Source organism: Morone saxatilis, unplaced genomic scaffold (genome assembly GCF_004916995.1).
Source record: "Morone saxatilis isolate NCDOM2014 unplaced genomic scaffold, NCSU_SB_2.0 Contig24, whole genome shotgun sequence".
In the NCBI taxonomy this organism is placed as follows: Eukaryota; Metazoa; Chordata; class Actinopteri; family Moronidae; genus Morone; species Morone saxatilis.
Window position 1 is genome coordinate 23,692,780 of NW_023339807.1, and position 17,342 is coordinate 23,710,121.

At 40.1% G+C, this 17,342-nt stretch overlaps 1 protein-coding gene across 1 annotated transcript in view; it reads right to left on the minus strand.

Annotated features, from left to right (window-relative positions):
- Positions 1–17,342, minus strand: part of agmo (alkylglycerol monooxygenase) — a 45,989-nt gene that overhangs the window by 8,308 nt on the left and 20,339 nt on the right. Inside the window, exons 6-12 of the mRNA XM_035672394.1 lie at positions 15,577–15,643; positions 15,244–15,309; positions 13,856–13,935; positions 13,341–13,475; positions 10,547–10,663; positions 7,637–7,719; positions 6,428–6,533 (exon numbers count right to left, since the gene is read on the minus strand). Coding sequence (XP_035528287.1) covers positions 6,428–6,533; positions 7,637–7,719; positions 10,547–10,663; positions 13,341–13,475; positions 13,856–13,935; positions 15,244–15,309; positions 15,577–15,643 — 654 coding nt within the window. The remainder of the gene's footprint in view (positions 1–6,427; positions 6,534–7,636; positions 7,720–10,546; positions 10,664–13,340; positions 13,476–13,855; positions 13,936–15,243; positions 15,310–15,576; positions 15,644–17,342) is intronic.

Genomic DNA, 17,342 nt, shown 5'->3' on the forward strand with positions numbered 1-17,342 from the left:
TGCATCGATCGATACACTGGATCAATACACGCGATCGATCCAGTTTAAATGTTAGATTTTAGTTAGTTAGTTAGCAGTGGCCTAACTATCGGGGTTCAGTATCTTGCTTAAGGACACCTCAACGCGTTAAGAGGAGGTGGGTGATCCTTGCCTCGGGGCTCCGACAGGAATACGATACCTCTTTTTTATGCTTTTATTTAATAGGTAGTTTTGATAGGACAGGTGAAGATAGACAGGGGGAAATGGGGTGGGGGGAAAGGGAGGGAGGGGAGACAACATGCAGCAAAGGGCTGCAGGTGGGAATCAAACCCGGGCCGCTGTGGTGAGGACTCAGCCTACACGCACGTTCTACGTTCTACCAGGTGAGTGCCCAGCAATACTCCTTATGTGCCAAACAGATTAGATCATGTATCAGGAGATCAAAAGTCTGACAGCTGCATCCCTATCCGCTCCCAAGAAATATATGATCTTCAACCTTCTCATTAGTCCTTGTAAATTTATCCTGTCAATGTCAAATATTAATTGGTGGAGCTTTAATGCAATCTGTACCTTTGTAATGGGACAGCAGGGAATAAGCTTACTGTGGATCCGTCTCTGTGTGACAGTGGCTTTTCTCAGTTTTGCAATCTTAGATCTGAAATCTGTCCAAACTTGTAACCCCCTGCTGCTCACAGATCCTGGCAGCTGGAAACATTTTCCAGCTCACTTCAGGCGAGATACTGTAGCTCAAACTATTGTGAAAAGGGACCATGAAGAATTTCATTTTACTACGACATCAGACGTGTGATTGTTAGCCAGTAAGCCAATGAGCGTGGAGGAGAGAGAGATTAATAAACCGAGTGGAGAGTGATGAAAGCGTGCACTGCAATAAAGACTGCTAAATTAATATGCTAAGCGTTTCGTTCAGAACTATAGATAGATAGATTTTACAGTAAAAATCTTTGACTTATTAATATTTCAACTTTATGAAAGTCTTTAATCATTTGTTATGTTTTGATTTTGGGAGCCGACGTCTTTGGAAACTGGCGTGAAATCAGCTTTACGTGCATTTTAGAAGAGGGAGGGAGGGAATAATACAGTGAGAAAAAATAGCACAACAGCTATCGTCAAGTTCAATCAGGTTCACATGTTGGCTCCGAAGCTGCATCATAAACTGGATGACTGTTGTGTTTCACCCATGAATTAAAGCACAAATAGGAAGACAAATTCAAAAGAAAGTCAACGTTGGCCACAGAAACTTACCCCACAAAAGCCAAACTAAATACTGCTAGAGAACCCCCAAAGGGCCAATTGCAGTTAGATTTCCATAGCTTTACCTGGCAAGTGGTTTGACAACATAAACCAAGCGGTTACTCTTTGACGGGCACGATCCCCTGCACATTGAGTGATAATATTTCACACTGTGTACGGTCGACCACCCCGCTGTTTACTCCAACGGAACAGTCCTACCCAGCATTTCTCTTTTAAATCCCTCCATTTTCTCCCTGGGAGGAGATTTCCTTTCCTTTCCATTCCTGCGAGCTCTCAGATGATGTCATGCTCACCGAGTTTCCATTGCTCCAAACAATCCTGTTAACCTCAGCGCTGCTTCATGCTACCACACATTCCTGCTTCAAAAAAGAAAAAGAAAAAAAAAGAAAAAAGGAAGCTGACCTCCCACACCTGAGATTTGGCGGATGAAAACGACACTCTCAGATAACGCTGACCTCTCACCTCTTGCTGTCTTATCTGCCTGCTCATGGCTGGCTGGGATAGTGGGAAAGAGGGTGCGGTATGAAATTTCTGCAGACAAGTTAGGTGATGTGTTGAAGATAAAGCCACTTTGTGCCAAAGTTGAGCCTCTGTGTTTGACATGAACTTCATAATATTGTTCTGACCTCTTCTTTTGGCCATGGAGCATTTAACTTTCCCTTACAAGTCTGACAGAAAAGGGCTCTTTTTGAGATATCAGCACAGAGATGAAAAGATGGAAAATCCAATGGGGTGTGAAAACTATTTAGATGTTTTTTTTTATATTTTGGATTTGACTGGATTACGCAGGTTTAGATTCACTTCTCAAGTGTCAAACTTGCATGAGCCAGTATGCCACTTCTTGGACACATCCCAGTCATATTGTAAAATAAAAGCAAAGTATACAAGTTAAAAATTTCTCAGAATGGCAAGTAAAGTTAAATTTAAAAAGGTTTCTATTCAGGCAAACAGGAAGCCCAAAGACGCTCTCTTTCCCAACCAAAGACAGGTGTATTTTTATGGGCTCTCCTCTTAAATTACTGTGACTTCACCAGCAGTTAGTGGCCGTTTTGAGAGAATAGTTCCCTAATTACTCTGTGATATTCAGCGTCTAAGTTCTGCTCCGCAGCATGTCTCCGTGCCTTTGGGCGAACCAGGGGGCCACACAGTAATACAACCATGTGTTACATCATTACAGTCCTCCACGAGCGCCCTCCTGATACTCAGCACACAGAAATACATGTGTGTGTGGACACACACATAGACAGGGGGCGGACCAAATAACAGCAGACATTATAATGCAGCCCTGCAATAACAGCTATGCTTCTGAAGTTAAATTGTTGTTAACACATTGTCAGAAAGGTGCTGATTTAAGTAATTGCAGTTCCTGTTATTTTGTTAACCCGACATACATAGAGGTTAAAATGTAGGTGGGCTTTTAGGTGACATTATTCATCTTCTGGCAGCCATACTGAAGATCCTCATTCAGTGGTACCTTGTCTAGAGCTGAAATCATTAACGGGTAATAAAACAGCAAAAATGTATCTTTAATCTTTAATAATTAGTAAAGAATAAATATCAAACATTTGCAGATTCCATTTGCTGTTTTTCTGACAGATGATCCGACAAAACAAGACATTTGAAGACTTTGAGGTCTGCTATGCAAAAAAAACTTTTATTTTTGTTCTGTGCGACATTTAACAGACGTAACGATTAATTGAAAATATGACTGCCAGTATAATCTGCAATAAAAATAATCATTAGTAGCAACACTAATCTTGTCTGCTGAGCACATCCTATAAAAGAAGCTTAGTGTGGCTAATAAAAGCATATTAACATAGTCTGCAGGCAAAAAAGACAAAACCAGGTTCTGGTTTAATGACCTGATTAGTATGAAGCTATGAGTGCTTTAGGGTCCGAGCTAGGACTATCGCCAAATAAAGCAGGCTTTTACATGAAATGGCAAATAGCACTAGAACTACCAAAATTATGTTGATTGACATATACCATAATATATTTGCTACAGTCCTTGGTTTCAGTGGGCAGAGGCAGCTTCATGGGGTGTGAAATTAAATTGCTTTAAAGGTCTGAAAAGTTGCTAAATTATCACTTTACTTAACAGGTCTACAACTATGTAAATTTAAGTAGTTTACTCCTCTCTGATTTGTGGGCAATGCATTAGCTACATATAACGGTTAACAGCACATTAGACAGTATAAAATATCCAACTTCACTCTCTTAGGGTTTACATCTTGGTCAAAATTTGTTTATCTTATTTCTTTATGTTAAAACTGTCTGATAAAACACGTCATACTAACCCTGCTCATTCACACACACGATTACCAGCCTCGTCTGAACCAGCGAGGTCTTTATGTGAGCTGCACAGACGTGGGTTTGGTTTGGGCGGGCGGCTGGGAGCGAGAGGCAGCCCTGGTTTACAGGTCAAGCCTGCAGCTTTACAAGGGAAATCTCCAGAGCCACTATAAATACCACTGTGAGCTTTAAGGGTGCAGTATATCACACCACTGGGTTTGAAGCACCACAAACCGACCTACTTTTTGTAGTTTTTTTTTGTAGTCCCCCCCTGTTTCCCAACTGTACAGTCGCATGAGCCTGAATACAATTAAATGTGAATTTCCCCTCCTCCAATTCGAGTGACTGTTAATTGATTGGCCCGACTTCAAAACACCCCCCCCCCCGGCAACAAAGAGTTGGCCGTTCACCTCACGCGTCAGACCTATATATCATTAAAGTACCTTAAAGTTTGAGGGTGGTTTCACGTTTTTTTTTTTTTTCCCCTTTGCTGTAGTTCTGAGCAAAGGGTACAAATATGTCAGGAACCAATTCACGTAAATTGTGAGGTTTTTCAATGAGCCCCACCTGCAAGCAAGACATTTATTTAGCTCAAACTGATGTACTGCGACTTGAAATGAGGCCTAATGATTCGCTGAAGGAAACGGCTGCATAAAACCTACAGTGCCGTCGAAGTGACACAGCCGCGCCGCATGTGCAGCATAAATCAAGATGCTTTTTGCTCTGAAGCTGATTGAATATGCGCTTCATTTCAGACACGGCTTTAAAAAATTATAATTCATTCAGTTTTAGTCCATTTTACGGTGAGAAAAAGAAAAGGTTGGGAAAACCTCAAGTTGTCTTTTGAACACCTGAGCAGAGCAGATGTGGAGTCAGAGGACAATAAAAGCTGCGATTCAGCACTCACGTGCAAATCTCATCAGGCAGCTTTAGTTAGCGGCAGACAGCACTAATTGGTTCCAGAAGTGTTGCTCTCGTTCACACTGGCTGAGATGGCAAGCAGTGAGGGCGGGCAGAAATAGGGAGAAAAAAGGGGGAGAAAAAAAGAGGTAGTTGTAGGGAGGGAAAGGGGGGAGGGAGGGCAAGTAATGAGAGGTCAGCCGCCATCTACAGTTGGGCTGCCAGAGCCAGAAAGGCACGCCAATTTTATGGTCAATTGGGCGACGCATCTGGACTCATAGATCACAGGGCCGCAGGGCTGGACTTAGCACCCAGCTCACACACACAAAACAGACCACACAACACACACAATCACAGCCAAACAGGCTACACACACACACACACACACCAGGGAAACATGATGCTGTCAAGGAGTCTTATGAAGATTTTCATATACGTGGTCCCTACACAGTTGAAACGTCAGAATTTTCCCAGACAATAATAAAGACTTCAGAATTGTTAAACTGTCCACAGGCATCACTGAGCCAACTTACTATGACACATCGCTATATGGATGAAAATTATTTTTTCATTTTTCCTTTTGTTTCAAGTACTTGTCCAATTAAATTTTCACAGTTACCAAGACCTGGATAGTTTTTTTCAATGTGCTCCCAGAGTAAAACACAAAAGGCACAGACATTTAGTAATTGGCCCAAGATGCAGTCTACATGCTTTGCAAACTCATGAGCTACTAGCACGCTAATTAGGTCTTGTTGTGTGTTGACTTTGAATTCCTTGTGTTTAAACTGTTATAAAATATTGAACATGCTGTATTTTGGACACACACTGGTTCTCTGGTTCATGCTCAACAATATTTTAATGAAGGGTGGCAGGGGGGAGGCCAAGCTCAGCATTCACCAAAATTAACAAACAATTTCCACAATATGACATCATATCATATTACAGGGAGAAATTATATTAAATAGTTTTGGAAACTGTTTTGGACGGACATTCAAAAGGTTTTCAGGTTCTCATCTCAGATCAGTGCTATATTCATGAAGGTTGTCAGGCTGTCAGAATGACTAGTGGACAGTATATGATACAGTTTGAGTGTTGAAATTAAGAGAAAAATCTTAAATGAAGATGTTTGTAAGGTGTAGAGAATGAACTCCAAATCCTTAAAGTGTTCATGTGATGTGATTAAAAGCTCTAAAGTAGCTACTAAATGGAACTTGAGGTTAAACTATTTAGCCAAATCCTAAATCCTGAGAATATTAGGGAGGAACTGTCCAAAATTTAAGTGAGTCAGACTCATGACCACAGTGTTATGTCCCTTTAATTGTCATTTTCTTGTAACACTACATGTCGACAAAAGGCCATCTCTCATATGTGCAACCTATTAATCCGTCATGAACTTTACCTTTTGTTTTAGTTGTCAATATTAGCAGCTGAAATAACAACTCTGCTGTAACTTAATTCCAAGAGTTGGCGGAATTACAAAATTAAACTCCTGGCTGTTGTCTCCTCTGTGTGTAAGTGTTTATACTCAAAGTCAAAGATGGTTTACTTGAGAACATAAATAAACAACAACTGGTGATAAGTTGGAATGTCCTGTTAAACTTGTGCTGTAAGAAGGTTACATCATTAAAATTAAGATATATTAGGGCAATGCATTATCTTAAAAGCTCTGAATCAGGACCTCCAGGATTCGGGTATGAACCACCTTGTTCTATCAGCACCTTTCTAGTCTTCTGACTACTCAAAGCATTTTACATGTCACATTCAACCATTCATACACTGATGACAAGGTGCCAGTTGCTCATCAGGAACTAACTGAATGGCACAGCATCGGGAGCAATTTGGGGTTCCGTATCTTGGACAGTTCAACGTGCAGAGGAGCCAGGGATCGAATCACCAACCTTCTGATTAGTGGACGACTCACTCTACCTCCTGAGCTACAATGTGTACTTTAAAGTGCATTGTAACATACTACAGATTGTCTTACCTCCATGGCCACAGCCAGTGAAGGCAGCAGGGGCGTCATGTAGCTGTATCTCTGCATTGTCACCATGACGACACAGCGGAGCGTCTCCAAAACAGCCGCTGTTGGCCTGAACATGAGGACACGTCAAGCAAAAACACTAAGGATTAATGACATTTCAGCTTGACACCTTCACCCTCATTGGCCTCCTGGCCTTCACCTCCAGAACAAATGTTTCTGTGATGATGTTACAGGAATAATAGAGTTTTTAATGGGAGAAGCTTCAATTTCCAGAGCTGATTGAGTTCAAATAGATTTGACCCCTGACGTCGATGAGGAGATTCACGGTCTATTAGGAGGTCAATTCCAGTGCTACATGGCAGATATATGTGATGCCAGGTGCTGAAGAGATTTTTACATCTCTCTGAGTTTGAGCATTTTCCTGTTTCATCAACTCAGCACACAGATGAAGAAGAAGAAAAGTCCGTGGTAACACTTTATATTAAGATACACATATTCACCATTAACTAGATGCATATTATCATACATATTAGTAGCATATTGGCTCTTAATTAATTATTATAAAGCACCAATTAATGCCCTATTCTTTGTGACCATATTCTACCAGTACTAGGCCATTAACTAAAGAGTTTTCCACAACAACAACCTCCTAATTACTGCTTATTGATAGTAACTAAGGAAGCTGTTGTACATGAATTATGATCTTAATATGCTTTGCTCAGTATGGGCCTTATAAGGTGGTAGACATTATACTATTAAGCAGTAATATAGTAATATTATTAAAATTATTTATAATAAGCAGTAATTAGAAGGTTGTTAAGGGAAAACTCTAGTTAATGGATTAGCAGTTGTAGAATATATACGTGTACCTTTGATATAAAGCGTTACCAAGTCTTCTGTCTTTTTTCCCCCTTGATAAGTATCTTAAGTAATTAATGGATTATCAAATATGTTGTCGATTTATTTTCTGTTAATTGACTAACACCAGTAGCAGAAGCATGTTGGTGTTTTTTTTCTTTCCCTCCTGGTGAACAATCTTGTGACTCCTTGGAGAGTTTCAACCTCAGCCTGGGATCCACGAATATAAATAACCAGAGAATTTCTTCTTGTTTCTTATTAAACTCTGTCCACCTCCACATTTTGTCACCGTCCAATTAAATACCCAAATGCTACTATAAAAATCAATACACAAATAGATGTCTTGTACCGTACCTCTGATCGATGATGTATCCCAGGGCGGTCAGAGTGAGCAGAATGTAGACCGTCATCCCCAGAACAGTTAACTGGGACAGCATCTAGGATCAACACACGTTTGCATGCCATGAGAAATGCGGTCGGGGAAAAAATACATTAGAATCTAAACCTTAAATTAATATCATGGCTGGTTAAGTTACCAGCACAGGAGACCTCACTGGGAGAGCAGTCATAAACCACATGGCTGTTCCGACTGTTTACTTGGCACTGCCAACCAAAACATGTCTGACCTTCAGAATAAGTGTACTGGCACATGCAGTATCCTGCAGCAAAGGCAATCCGCCTCTTACTTTACACTGACATGCCTAGTTTACATAGACGTGCTAATCAACCCAGATGGGTCTTGACAGGGGACTTGACCACAGTGGAAGAGCCTGCAGTTTGAATCCCGATAGCCCCTAACCAGAGCCAAAACAACCAACATCCTAGCAGAAATCCCATGCAGATTCTCACTGACCTTTTCTGAAGCTATTTGGGACGCACACACACAACAGACTCACACTAAGACACAAAGTACAGAACGTGATGTACGGTCTAATTTGTGTTCTCTAACCTACGGCCTTGGCTGAGGGCAGCAGCTGGAAGCCCCGTGTCTCCTGAGGATGTCGTGGGCTGTCAGCTTAGGTTTATATTTCTCCGACACTCAATACAGAGCCTAACAGCCAAATCTCACTGACTGCTCCCATACTGTACAGACCCATAAGGCCATATATAGTAAACATAAAATCAAGCCATCAACAGGATGCAATAAAACCTTATGTCTTTATGTTTATCCAATAGTCGTAATCCATAAACCCCCATAAGAACTATATAATCTGAGCCCTCACATGGGAACATAGGGGGATGATATGATTATGTTTTCCGTGAATCAAATGGAGGAATTCTGGCCACGATCCAGCTATCAGAGGGAAGAACCAAGAGTCATCCCAGACTGTCAAAGTATATTAAAACTGAATGATCATTGCATCAGAGTCCAAAGGCTACAGATACAGTTATTTTTAGTTAGAGGTGTAATGAGCAGAGAATTATTTTGGCATCAAAGGTTATGTGAACTTATCTGTGTTTAAAGACCTGGGGGGGGGGGCTCAGCAGACCAGGCGCTGCGCTCCCTCCGTGTCGTCAGGTGGACTCACATTTGCTCAGCTTATTTAAAAAAAAAAATAGGATAGGGGAAATGTTCTGTGCTTCACTCATCGTGCTAATTTTTTATGTTATCAAGTGTCGAACTGCAGCAATAACAGCAGAGGACAGAAATGAAAGTTAACATCTGGTGGCAGCGGCCTGATTGTGTTATTCTGTTGTCCCCTGAGACGAAGCAGATTAACTCATTATTCAGGCCATTATTGCAGCTGTTATCATGAAAGCTTGTTGGACAGATTTACCAACGAGAAAATACACCACTTTATCTGTTGTGAGATGTTACTACTACTCTGAGTTGAAAATTAAAATAAAAAATAACAATCTAGTCACATATCTGTGCCATGGTTTGGTGATGATGGGTAGACATGATTATATGTTTTTTCAACCTGGAATAGACAGTTTACAGTGCAAATACGGTCATTTTGTGCGACTGTATAGGACAAACAATGCTCTAATTACATCCTAAAGTGGGATTGCACATTATTTAGCTCATTTCTGTTGCTATATTATGTCAAATGTTTGGTCTTTTTCTTTCTCTGTTATGCTTTAAATTATAACTTACACCATAGCAGGTACTGAGGTCCAAATTTTGCAACCATACAAACACCAAAGGACAGATTTTATGACTTGGTCAATTCCCCTCTCTCTCTCTAATAGTAACTGTTTAGCAAACCTATAATAAAACGTACACGTTGGCCTGCTGATGAAGTAATTGAAGAGTAGCTTCACTTGTTTGAAATAACCATGTTTTCATGGCTTCGAATTAACGCAAAGCCCATAAATTGTCCGGCAGTGTATCATCAATTGTCAAGCTAAATAAGCGGCTAGCGAACATGTGGGTATAAATACATAACAGTGACATGATTTATTGTTGGGCCAGAGTGCTCACTTTGTTATTTTCCCTCCAAGTCCTGATTGCTGCATCCTGAAGGCTATTTGGGTTGGGAAATGGTTGACTCGACAATTAAGGCGTTTGTGTTCACTGCTGGACCACCAGCTGGTGTTTCATTCGCCGAGAGGGAGGGGAACCCTCGACCCTGGAAGGGAGGTGTGTGTGCATGTGTGTGTGTGTGTTTGTGCGGGGAGACCACAACTGAAGGAGCACCACGGAGGTAGCCATCACAAAAAGACAGGCCATTTTATTTGGGAGTTTGAAGGGGCTGGGCGTGACAGCACTTTTTGGCTAACCAAAACTATGCCTAGGGAAAAAAGGCTTCCAAAGATAACTGCTGAGGAGACCTGTTTCTTTTTTTCTGAGGGAGGAGGAAGGGGGTCTTTTGGCTCGTCGAGTGGAAAATAATAGACAAAGGTTGTTCTAAAGGGGAATGCCGATCAGTCATTCTGTCATGATGTTAGACAGAGCTAGTCTTTTCCTGCTGGCTAAGTAGAGGACTCTGCTCGACCATGGACCAGCCACAACAAACTGCATAATTGGGTGAAATAATGTTGGCAAACAAACATGCAGCACTCAGTCTTAAATTAAGATCCCGGACCACCTTGTCATACTTTATATGAGGGACTACAGTAGCCTAAACATTACAGTAGCCAGCGTGTGACCAGCAGGTCACCAGCCTCAAGCCTAAAGGGCTGTAAATTCTGACTGAAAAACAGTGACATAAATGTTCTTCCTTCCCTCAGAAGTACTGTCAGTGTGCTTCTGAGCAAGGCATTAAGCCATCTAATGAAGTTTATATGTGTATATTCTTTTACAGTTTTCCTAATACGTACCATCTTCTTTTCAAACAAATCGTGGTAAGTCCACAGCACCAGCAGGAAATGTATGACCACATAAACTTGTAAAGGCAGCGACCAGCTGGGACTGTGAGGCACTTCCTGTCCGGTAACCTGCACATGGAAAATAAAACATGTTTAATTCCCGAATCCCTAATTTATTTTGTAAATTGAGTCATTTTCTTCACAGATTCTCACACCAGACAGCGTGCCTATAACAACAACTCATTCAAGTTCAACCTCATGTTTATAGTAACATGCTCAGAAACGTTACAGTGTGGCTGTACTGAACAGAGCAGTGAAAAGCTCATACCCCGACTCTTTATTAATAACCAGTGTAAATACATATGAAGTATGATGTGCTGTGTGTATTATTTCGTTATGGCTTTAAAAGACCAGTGTGTAGGATTTAATGGTATCTAGCAGTGAAGTTATCTGGATAAAGTTTAGCCTTCCCGGCATGTAGGAGAAGCTACAGTGGTCCTTTTTTCAGGTTAATGAAAATGTCTGCCAATATATCCTACTAAATGTTTCACACTGGGCCTTTAAGGACCATTAAAGCTATAACCAAATGAGCTAAAGTATCCCTCCAACAGCACCAGTTCCAAATGAGTTCACCTGAAATGACTTTAACCTGGATATTGTTTACCATTATTCATTATATAAAAGTGGATAATGCTACAATTATTCTTTCATATATAACATGATTCTGTAGCCGCTGCTGTTTAGGCTTGAGCTCTTGTTTCCCAGAGGTTACATAGAGTTTGCATTCATGTAACAACTTACTACTTTTTAACCTTTTATCCATGACGTATCCATTATCCATTTTGATTTTGGTGCTTGAATGCTAAGTAGTTTCCACGCGCTCTCAATCGCAGCACAGGGTTTTCAGGTTTTGCAACTGACTCACAACATCACACCGACTTGTAATCTTATTTGTTTACTTTCCTATTCCACACAAATATGTGGGCATATATTTTTATATTATATATTTTTTTAACAAAATGATCATTTCTATGTTGTTCAATTTAGCTGCTGCTTTACAGTATGTCCAAGTACCATCACAAGGAACCACTTCCATAAACAACAACTGCGTTCATTCACTGATATGAATGAACGCCATATTGAGATTGTTTTGATAGATATTGCTATAGATTCTCGATTAGTGTATGAATGATCATTTCTGTATCACAAATTTAATTTTCACTGACAAAACTATTAAATTCATGATGATGATTGATTGATGATTTATTTTATGTTTTATTAAATCTGGAGATTTTTAGGCCAGGGCATCTCTTCAGAACTTCACTTCATTATAATGCTGTTTTGTCACACATTTTACCTTTATCAAAGAAATGCTGCTTCTGCGATTTGCATATTGCACTTGGCCATATTGCAATTTCAATAATATTTAGATTAATTGTGCAGCCTTACTCCTCTAAATGCCTCTAAATCACTGGCTGCATGCATTGCAAATAACAAAACAAACTTCTGTGCAAAGAGACAAAAGCCAAATGCAAATACTAAACAGCTGCTGCTGAAAACATGCCATAAATACAATGAAAATATGAAGGATCACAACTTTAAGAGAAGGTGAAAGGGCAGTAAAAACAGCTTCAGGTAAGGAAATAGAAAAAGGAAATAATGGAAATGACAAAAAGAACAAGAAATAAAAGTGAGTCAGAATGTTCGGGCCTTTAAAAAGACAAGAATTTCATAATTTAACTCGTAAAAGTTATGGAGCAACATGTTCAAACTTCTCTAATGACCTTTTTACCTTTTATGTGTTTATTTTCATTTGTTATTTCAGTCTCCTACAGGCTGAATTTCAAAACTGGTGAAAATTAGTTTGTTGTGTTCCATCCTCAAAGTCAGCCAGGATTTATTGGGTGTAGCGGTTTCCCCCAAACACAGAGGAATATATGAGTCCGTCTGTAAGAATTCCCTGAGTCATTTGACCTGTTTTTGTCTGAATGTGCCTCTTAACGATAAGTAATAAGGCCTGAGGGCTTTATGTTGAAACTGCATCCTTTTTGGGAATAAAGTACAAAAAAACTGGCCAATAATAGACGCCTGTCTCTCATTTCAGGGGGTTTCCCAGGAACCAAACCACCACATGTGGGTTCCCCCCGCATCCCATCCCCAACCCTGTAGGTATTCCAGCAAGCTGCTCTGCTTATTCTCAAAGAGCTGAAACAAGTTCAACCATGTCTCCTACTTCTTTCCCCTCTCTTTCCTTTCTTTCCCTCACCGGCAGATATCAAGGAGCAGCCGTCTAACACAAAGCCTTTCAAGATATTTCGGTTAAACTCCAGCTCTGTCCGTGTTTAGAATCACCCCGCTGGGTTTAAGGGGCCAATTTAATTGTAAAGGCAAAGGGGAGGGTTTTTTTTAAGTGTGAAGCATGAGGGAACTAAATATGTGACACCATCAGCGTTATTTCAAAGCTAACCGCTGGGGCATTCAGCTGGAGCCTGTATTTCTTTCTGCACACACACACACACACACACACACACACGCACATTCACACTCAACTGCATGCGGTTTTAATCCCGCAGACTGCGTTTAAAGACGGTGAAAATGAACTTATTGTGTTCCCTCTACAAAGGCTTTGCAGCATTTATTTGATGTGGCAGTTCCTTGTAAAACTCGTAGAATATGTGAATCCTTCAATAAGGAATGCTCTGAGTCATTTAGGCCTGTGTTTTGTGTGTGTCAAAATGACGGGTAACGAACCCCCGGGGGCATTACTCTGAAAATGATGAGAACAGAGGATTTTGTATTTACTAACCTTGGGATTGTCTTTGTGGTCACCTAATCGAGATTTACCAGGTTTCCAACTTGGACCTTTGACGAAAGTTGACAATTTGTTGCTGATTGTCTTGTAGGTGTTGGACCTTCTCCACAAATACAAATAGTAGTGTAACTGAAAGAGCAAAAAAGCATAAGCCAAACATCAATATACAATCAAACGCTACATTTAGCTGATCAATGTTAACTAAGCCATTGCTGCGCTAACTAATTCTGAGTAGGAATGTTTCTGCTTTCATTGGGCAGGACATTGCTCACGCTGTGGTCTGCCAGCAGCGAGGGCAGCAAAAATAATCATAACATCCACCTCCTGGCATTTCACTTTACTGGCCTCCTTCACCTCAGCTGGGCAGTTTGTTTAGAGGAAAGTAATAATGTTATGGTTACAAAATGGTCTCTCAGCCAGCGAGAGAAATATGAGCTCATGCCTCATCTACTGAAGGTGTATATAGTCAGAGGTGGAGGTGAGCCGCCGTTGATGAAGATAGGACTCACCTGAACATAGAGGATTTCAAAGGTGTTGATAGGGAACACTAGGCCATACACCACTTTGTCTGACTCAAGAGCAAAGGTACCTGAGGGGGACATCAACAGTTTTTTATGAGTGTAGACTTTTACAAAAATAATCCCTCTCAATCATCACTGATGAAGTGATGTAGCAGTGATTGTATACGCAGATACCCTGCCATCTACTTGTATTTTCTTATTTTTTTGCTGAAAATTCTGGCCGGCAGCCTGTGCAGGGTGTGAAGTAAGGACGGTCTGTGTGTCCGTTTGACCGAGGGCTACAGCGGACATGATGCAGCCTGGCTTTGGCTGCATTTACACTAACAATGTGGCTCCCTCCTTCAAGGTTGTGTGGAGGTGTGGCCATGTTTATACGCACTTTAGAACGTAACCGCTGTGAAACAATCAGACAGCAATGTGCTATTTCTCTGATTCACTGCTTTGTTTTCACTAACGCTGCTCCTTCTCTTTATTCACTCTCTTGCTCGCTCAACCACCACTGTTCTCGCTCTCTATGACTCGTTGAGCCGGGAAGGAGAGACCAACTTTGAATTGTGGGTTTACAACAACAAATCATCCTCATCAGCCTTTAAACTTCTTCTTTTTTGGATACTTGGAGCCAAAAAAACACAATAGTGACATTAACTGTTTGCAAACATTTGCTGATTTACACATCCAGCAGACATAGAGTGGCATTAGCAGTCATCTATAGTTGTGTTTGTGTCCACCTGGTGAATGTAAGTTCAATATTCACTGTCCTGTTTTGGTTTCCACCAACAAGGGAAATATCTGGCTCGTTAGCAAATCAAGACCTATACATTTGCCCAACTTATCATGAGATGAATACTCCAAAGAGAAATTAATAAAAAAAAGTTGGGAGCTTCTGTGAGCAACCTCTTAAAACTGTCCGCAGCCACACAGAGAAAAAAATGACCCAGGGGACTTCTGGGTTATGTAAACCTCAGACTTTCATCAGTTACCTCGCACTGACGTTTGGTGCAAAATTGCTGAGTCGGGTATAAAAGCTACAGGCAAAGCTACAGTTTATAGAGTCACTGTTTCCTTTCATTTTGTTGTTACAATGGGTCACACCACATCTTTTGGTTTCCATAAAATATCAAGTAATGACAGGGCAGGCATCACCAGGCAAACACCAAATACAGTTATACTAATAACATCTTTCAATACTTTGATGGGACACAGAGGATTGAAAATTTGGAGAGAGATGTGTAACCGTTTGACCTCACAGTCTGCTAATATCTGTTTATGAGTCATACATGTTACGCAATGAACACTTTATCTGCACAATTTAAAGAAAAATAAATAAATAAATCAGGAATAAAAGCAGCTATTAATTAAAGATTACATTTACTTACCGAATAATCGATCCCATATGATCAGAATTCCTCCATAATTCTTGTCAATGCAGTAAAGGTTCCTCCCTGTTAAGGTAATATTTTGTGAGATGACGACAGAAATTATTTACACTATTTAAACATATCTCTGACCTCTTTTAATTCCATTATGTCAGTTTTCCCCACACATTTCAGCCTTTACAGTACCACATATTTAATGTTGCTCTTCCTGGGCATATTGATGTACTATCAGTTATGGCAAAAAGAAAAAGAAAATATCTGTAAAACTTTATAAAATAAGCAGATTATATTGTCACTGTCCTTTATAAAATAGCTTATCTCTAGCTATCTCACCGTGATGAACTCTGTGATGTTTTGGGGTGTTGAAAACCCACTCCAGAGGTCCAAGGTCTCTGATCAGCTGAAATAAATTAACAAAATAAAATACATAAAATATTTTACACATACAATTTGCTTACTGGATTTCAGCACAATATCATTTTTAGATCATGAGATAATGTGCAAAATTGACATTTTGGCCCGATCATGGTATAAGATGAAAGGTCATGAAGGTAAATTTTCTTCGGAGCATAAATGTGTTACTAAATTTATTAAATTTTATTTATGAATTATTTTTTATATTTGATTTTGATAATTTTTGTTTATATGGACATTATTTTTCTATACAAAAATGTTGACCTAGGGAGAATTTTTGAGGAATGGTGACTACAACAGGATAAGTGGAAACTTTGACCTCCTGGTGGCGCAAGGTCAGGGGATCATGAAACTGATTAGGCGGGCACCATGAATGTCTGCCCAAACTTCCATTTTAATCTGTCCAATAGATACTTTTTTCTAAACTAAAGTGGTGGACCTACCGACTAACAGATGGACATCTATAAATTGGTCCAAGATAATGTTTTCAACAGTGTAAAACCCAATGATTTTCAGTTTAATTAATAATACAAGACAAGAAAAAGCAACAAATCCTCATCTCTCAGAAGCTGGGACCATCAAATGTTTGGAATTTTTGCTTGAAAATTACTTAAATGATGGATAGTCTCTGATGGATTAATTCTCTGTCGATTGACTAATAATTTCAGCTCGAGACCACTCATATGTTGTTCCGGACCAAAGTTAGACTGAACGACCTTCGGACCTGACATAAAAGCAAAAGATTACTATGGATAACTGTTGGAAAGATGCATTATGAGACACTTGGTATTAGTAACAGGTGACAAAAAGTGAGCCGTCAATATTACTTTCATACATTCACATTCTTGTTTATGGAACTCAAATGGGTTACATTGTTGAATGAATAACAGTATTTATGGACTGGTAGCACAGCAACTAGTGGGGATGAGGAAAAAGTGCCAAGAGCAGAGATGTTAATGGTAATGTTTAAACCCAGTAACGCACACAGACAGAAAACCCTGCCGTGAATGCATCACGGGTACATTTTGTGCATAAAACTATCAAACATGAACCATTTTCACTTCTGAGATATCAAACAGATGCACCAGTGAGTCATTAAAGATTAGAGAGGTCACAGAGCATATTTCACACAGTTCATGTTTCTATTTTGGCTGCAGCTCTCACATATTTTGATGTTTCGCATCAATACAACAGACCTCTCAGTCTGGAGAAACGTGCACGGCTGGACAGAATTTCTCAGTGATTCATTATTTCCATGTAATGGCCGCGTCTGGCAGCCGAGCGTGAGAGTTTCATCTTGAATGAAAAGGGTCTCCACCACTTCACTCCTGCTCTGAGGCTGGAGTGCTGCAGAAAATAGCGTGCCAATAAATTACATGACATCAAAAAAAGCCCATAAAGGAGGCATAAATTACATCCCTTCAGAAAATTGTGACTATTACGACTGTTTTCACTAATAGTGCACTAAAAGATGGAAGGCGTTCCAAATCCATTCATTCCCTCTAAAGATTGTGGGGATTGTAAAAGTGATACTCCCAGTCACTTTAAAGGCAGAGAGAGTGGTCATGCTTCTGTTTGGAATATTTCATAAAATCTCATTATTTTTTATTGAATACAGGTTCCACTGCAGCACTGAGTCTACAAAGGCTCGGCTTAGCAGACGGACTAGTATTGGCACAGGGAGA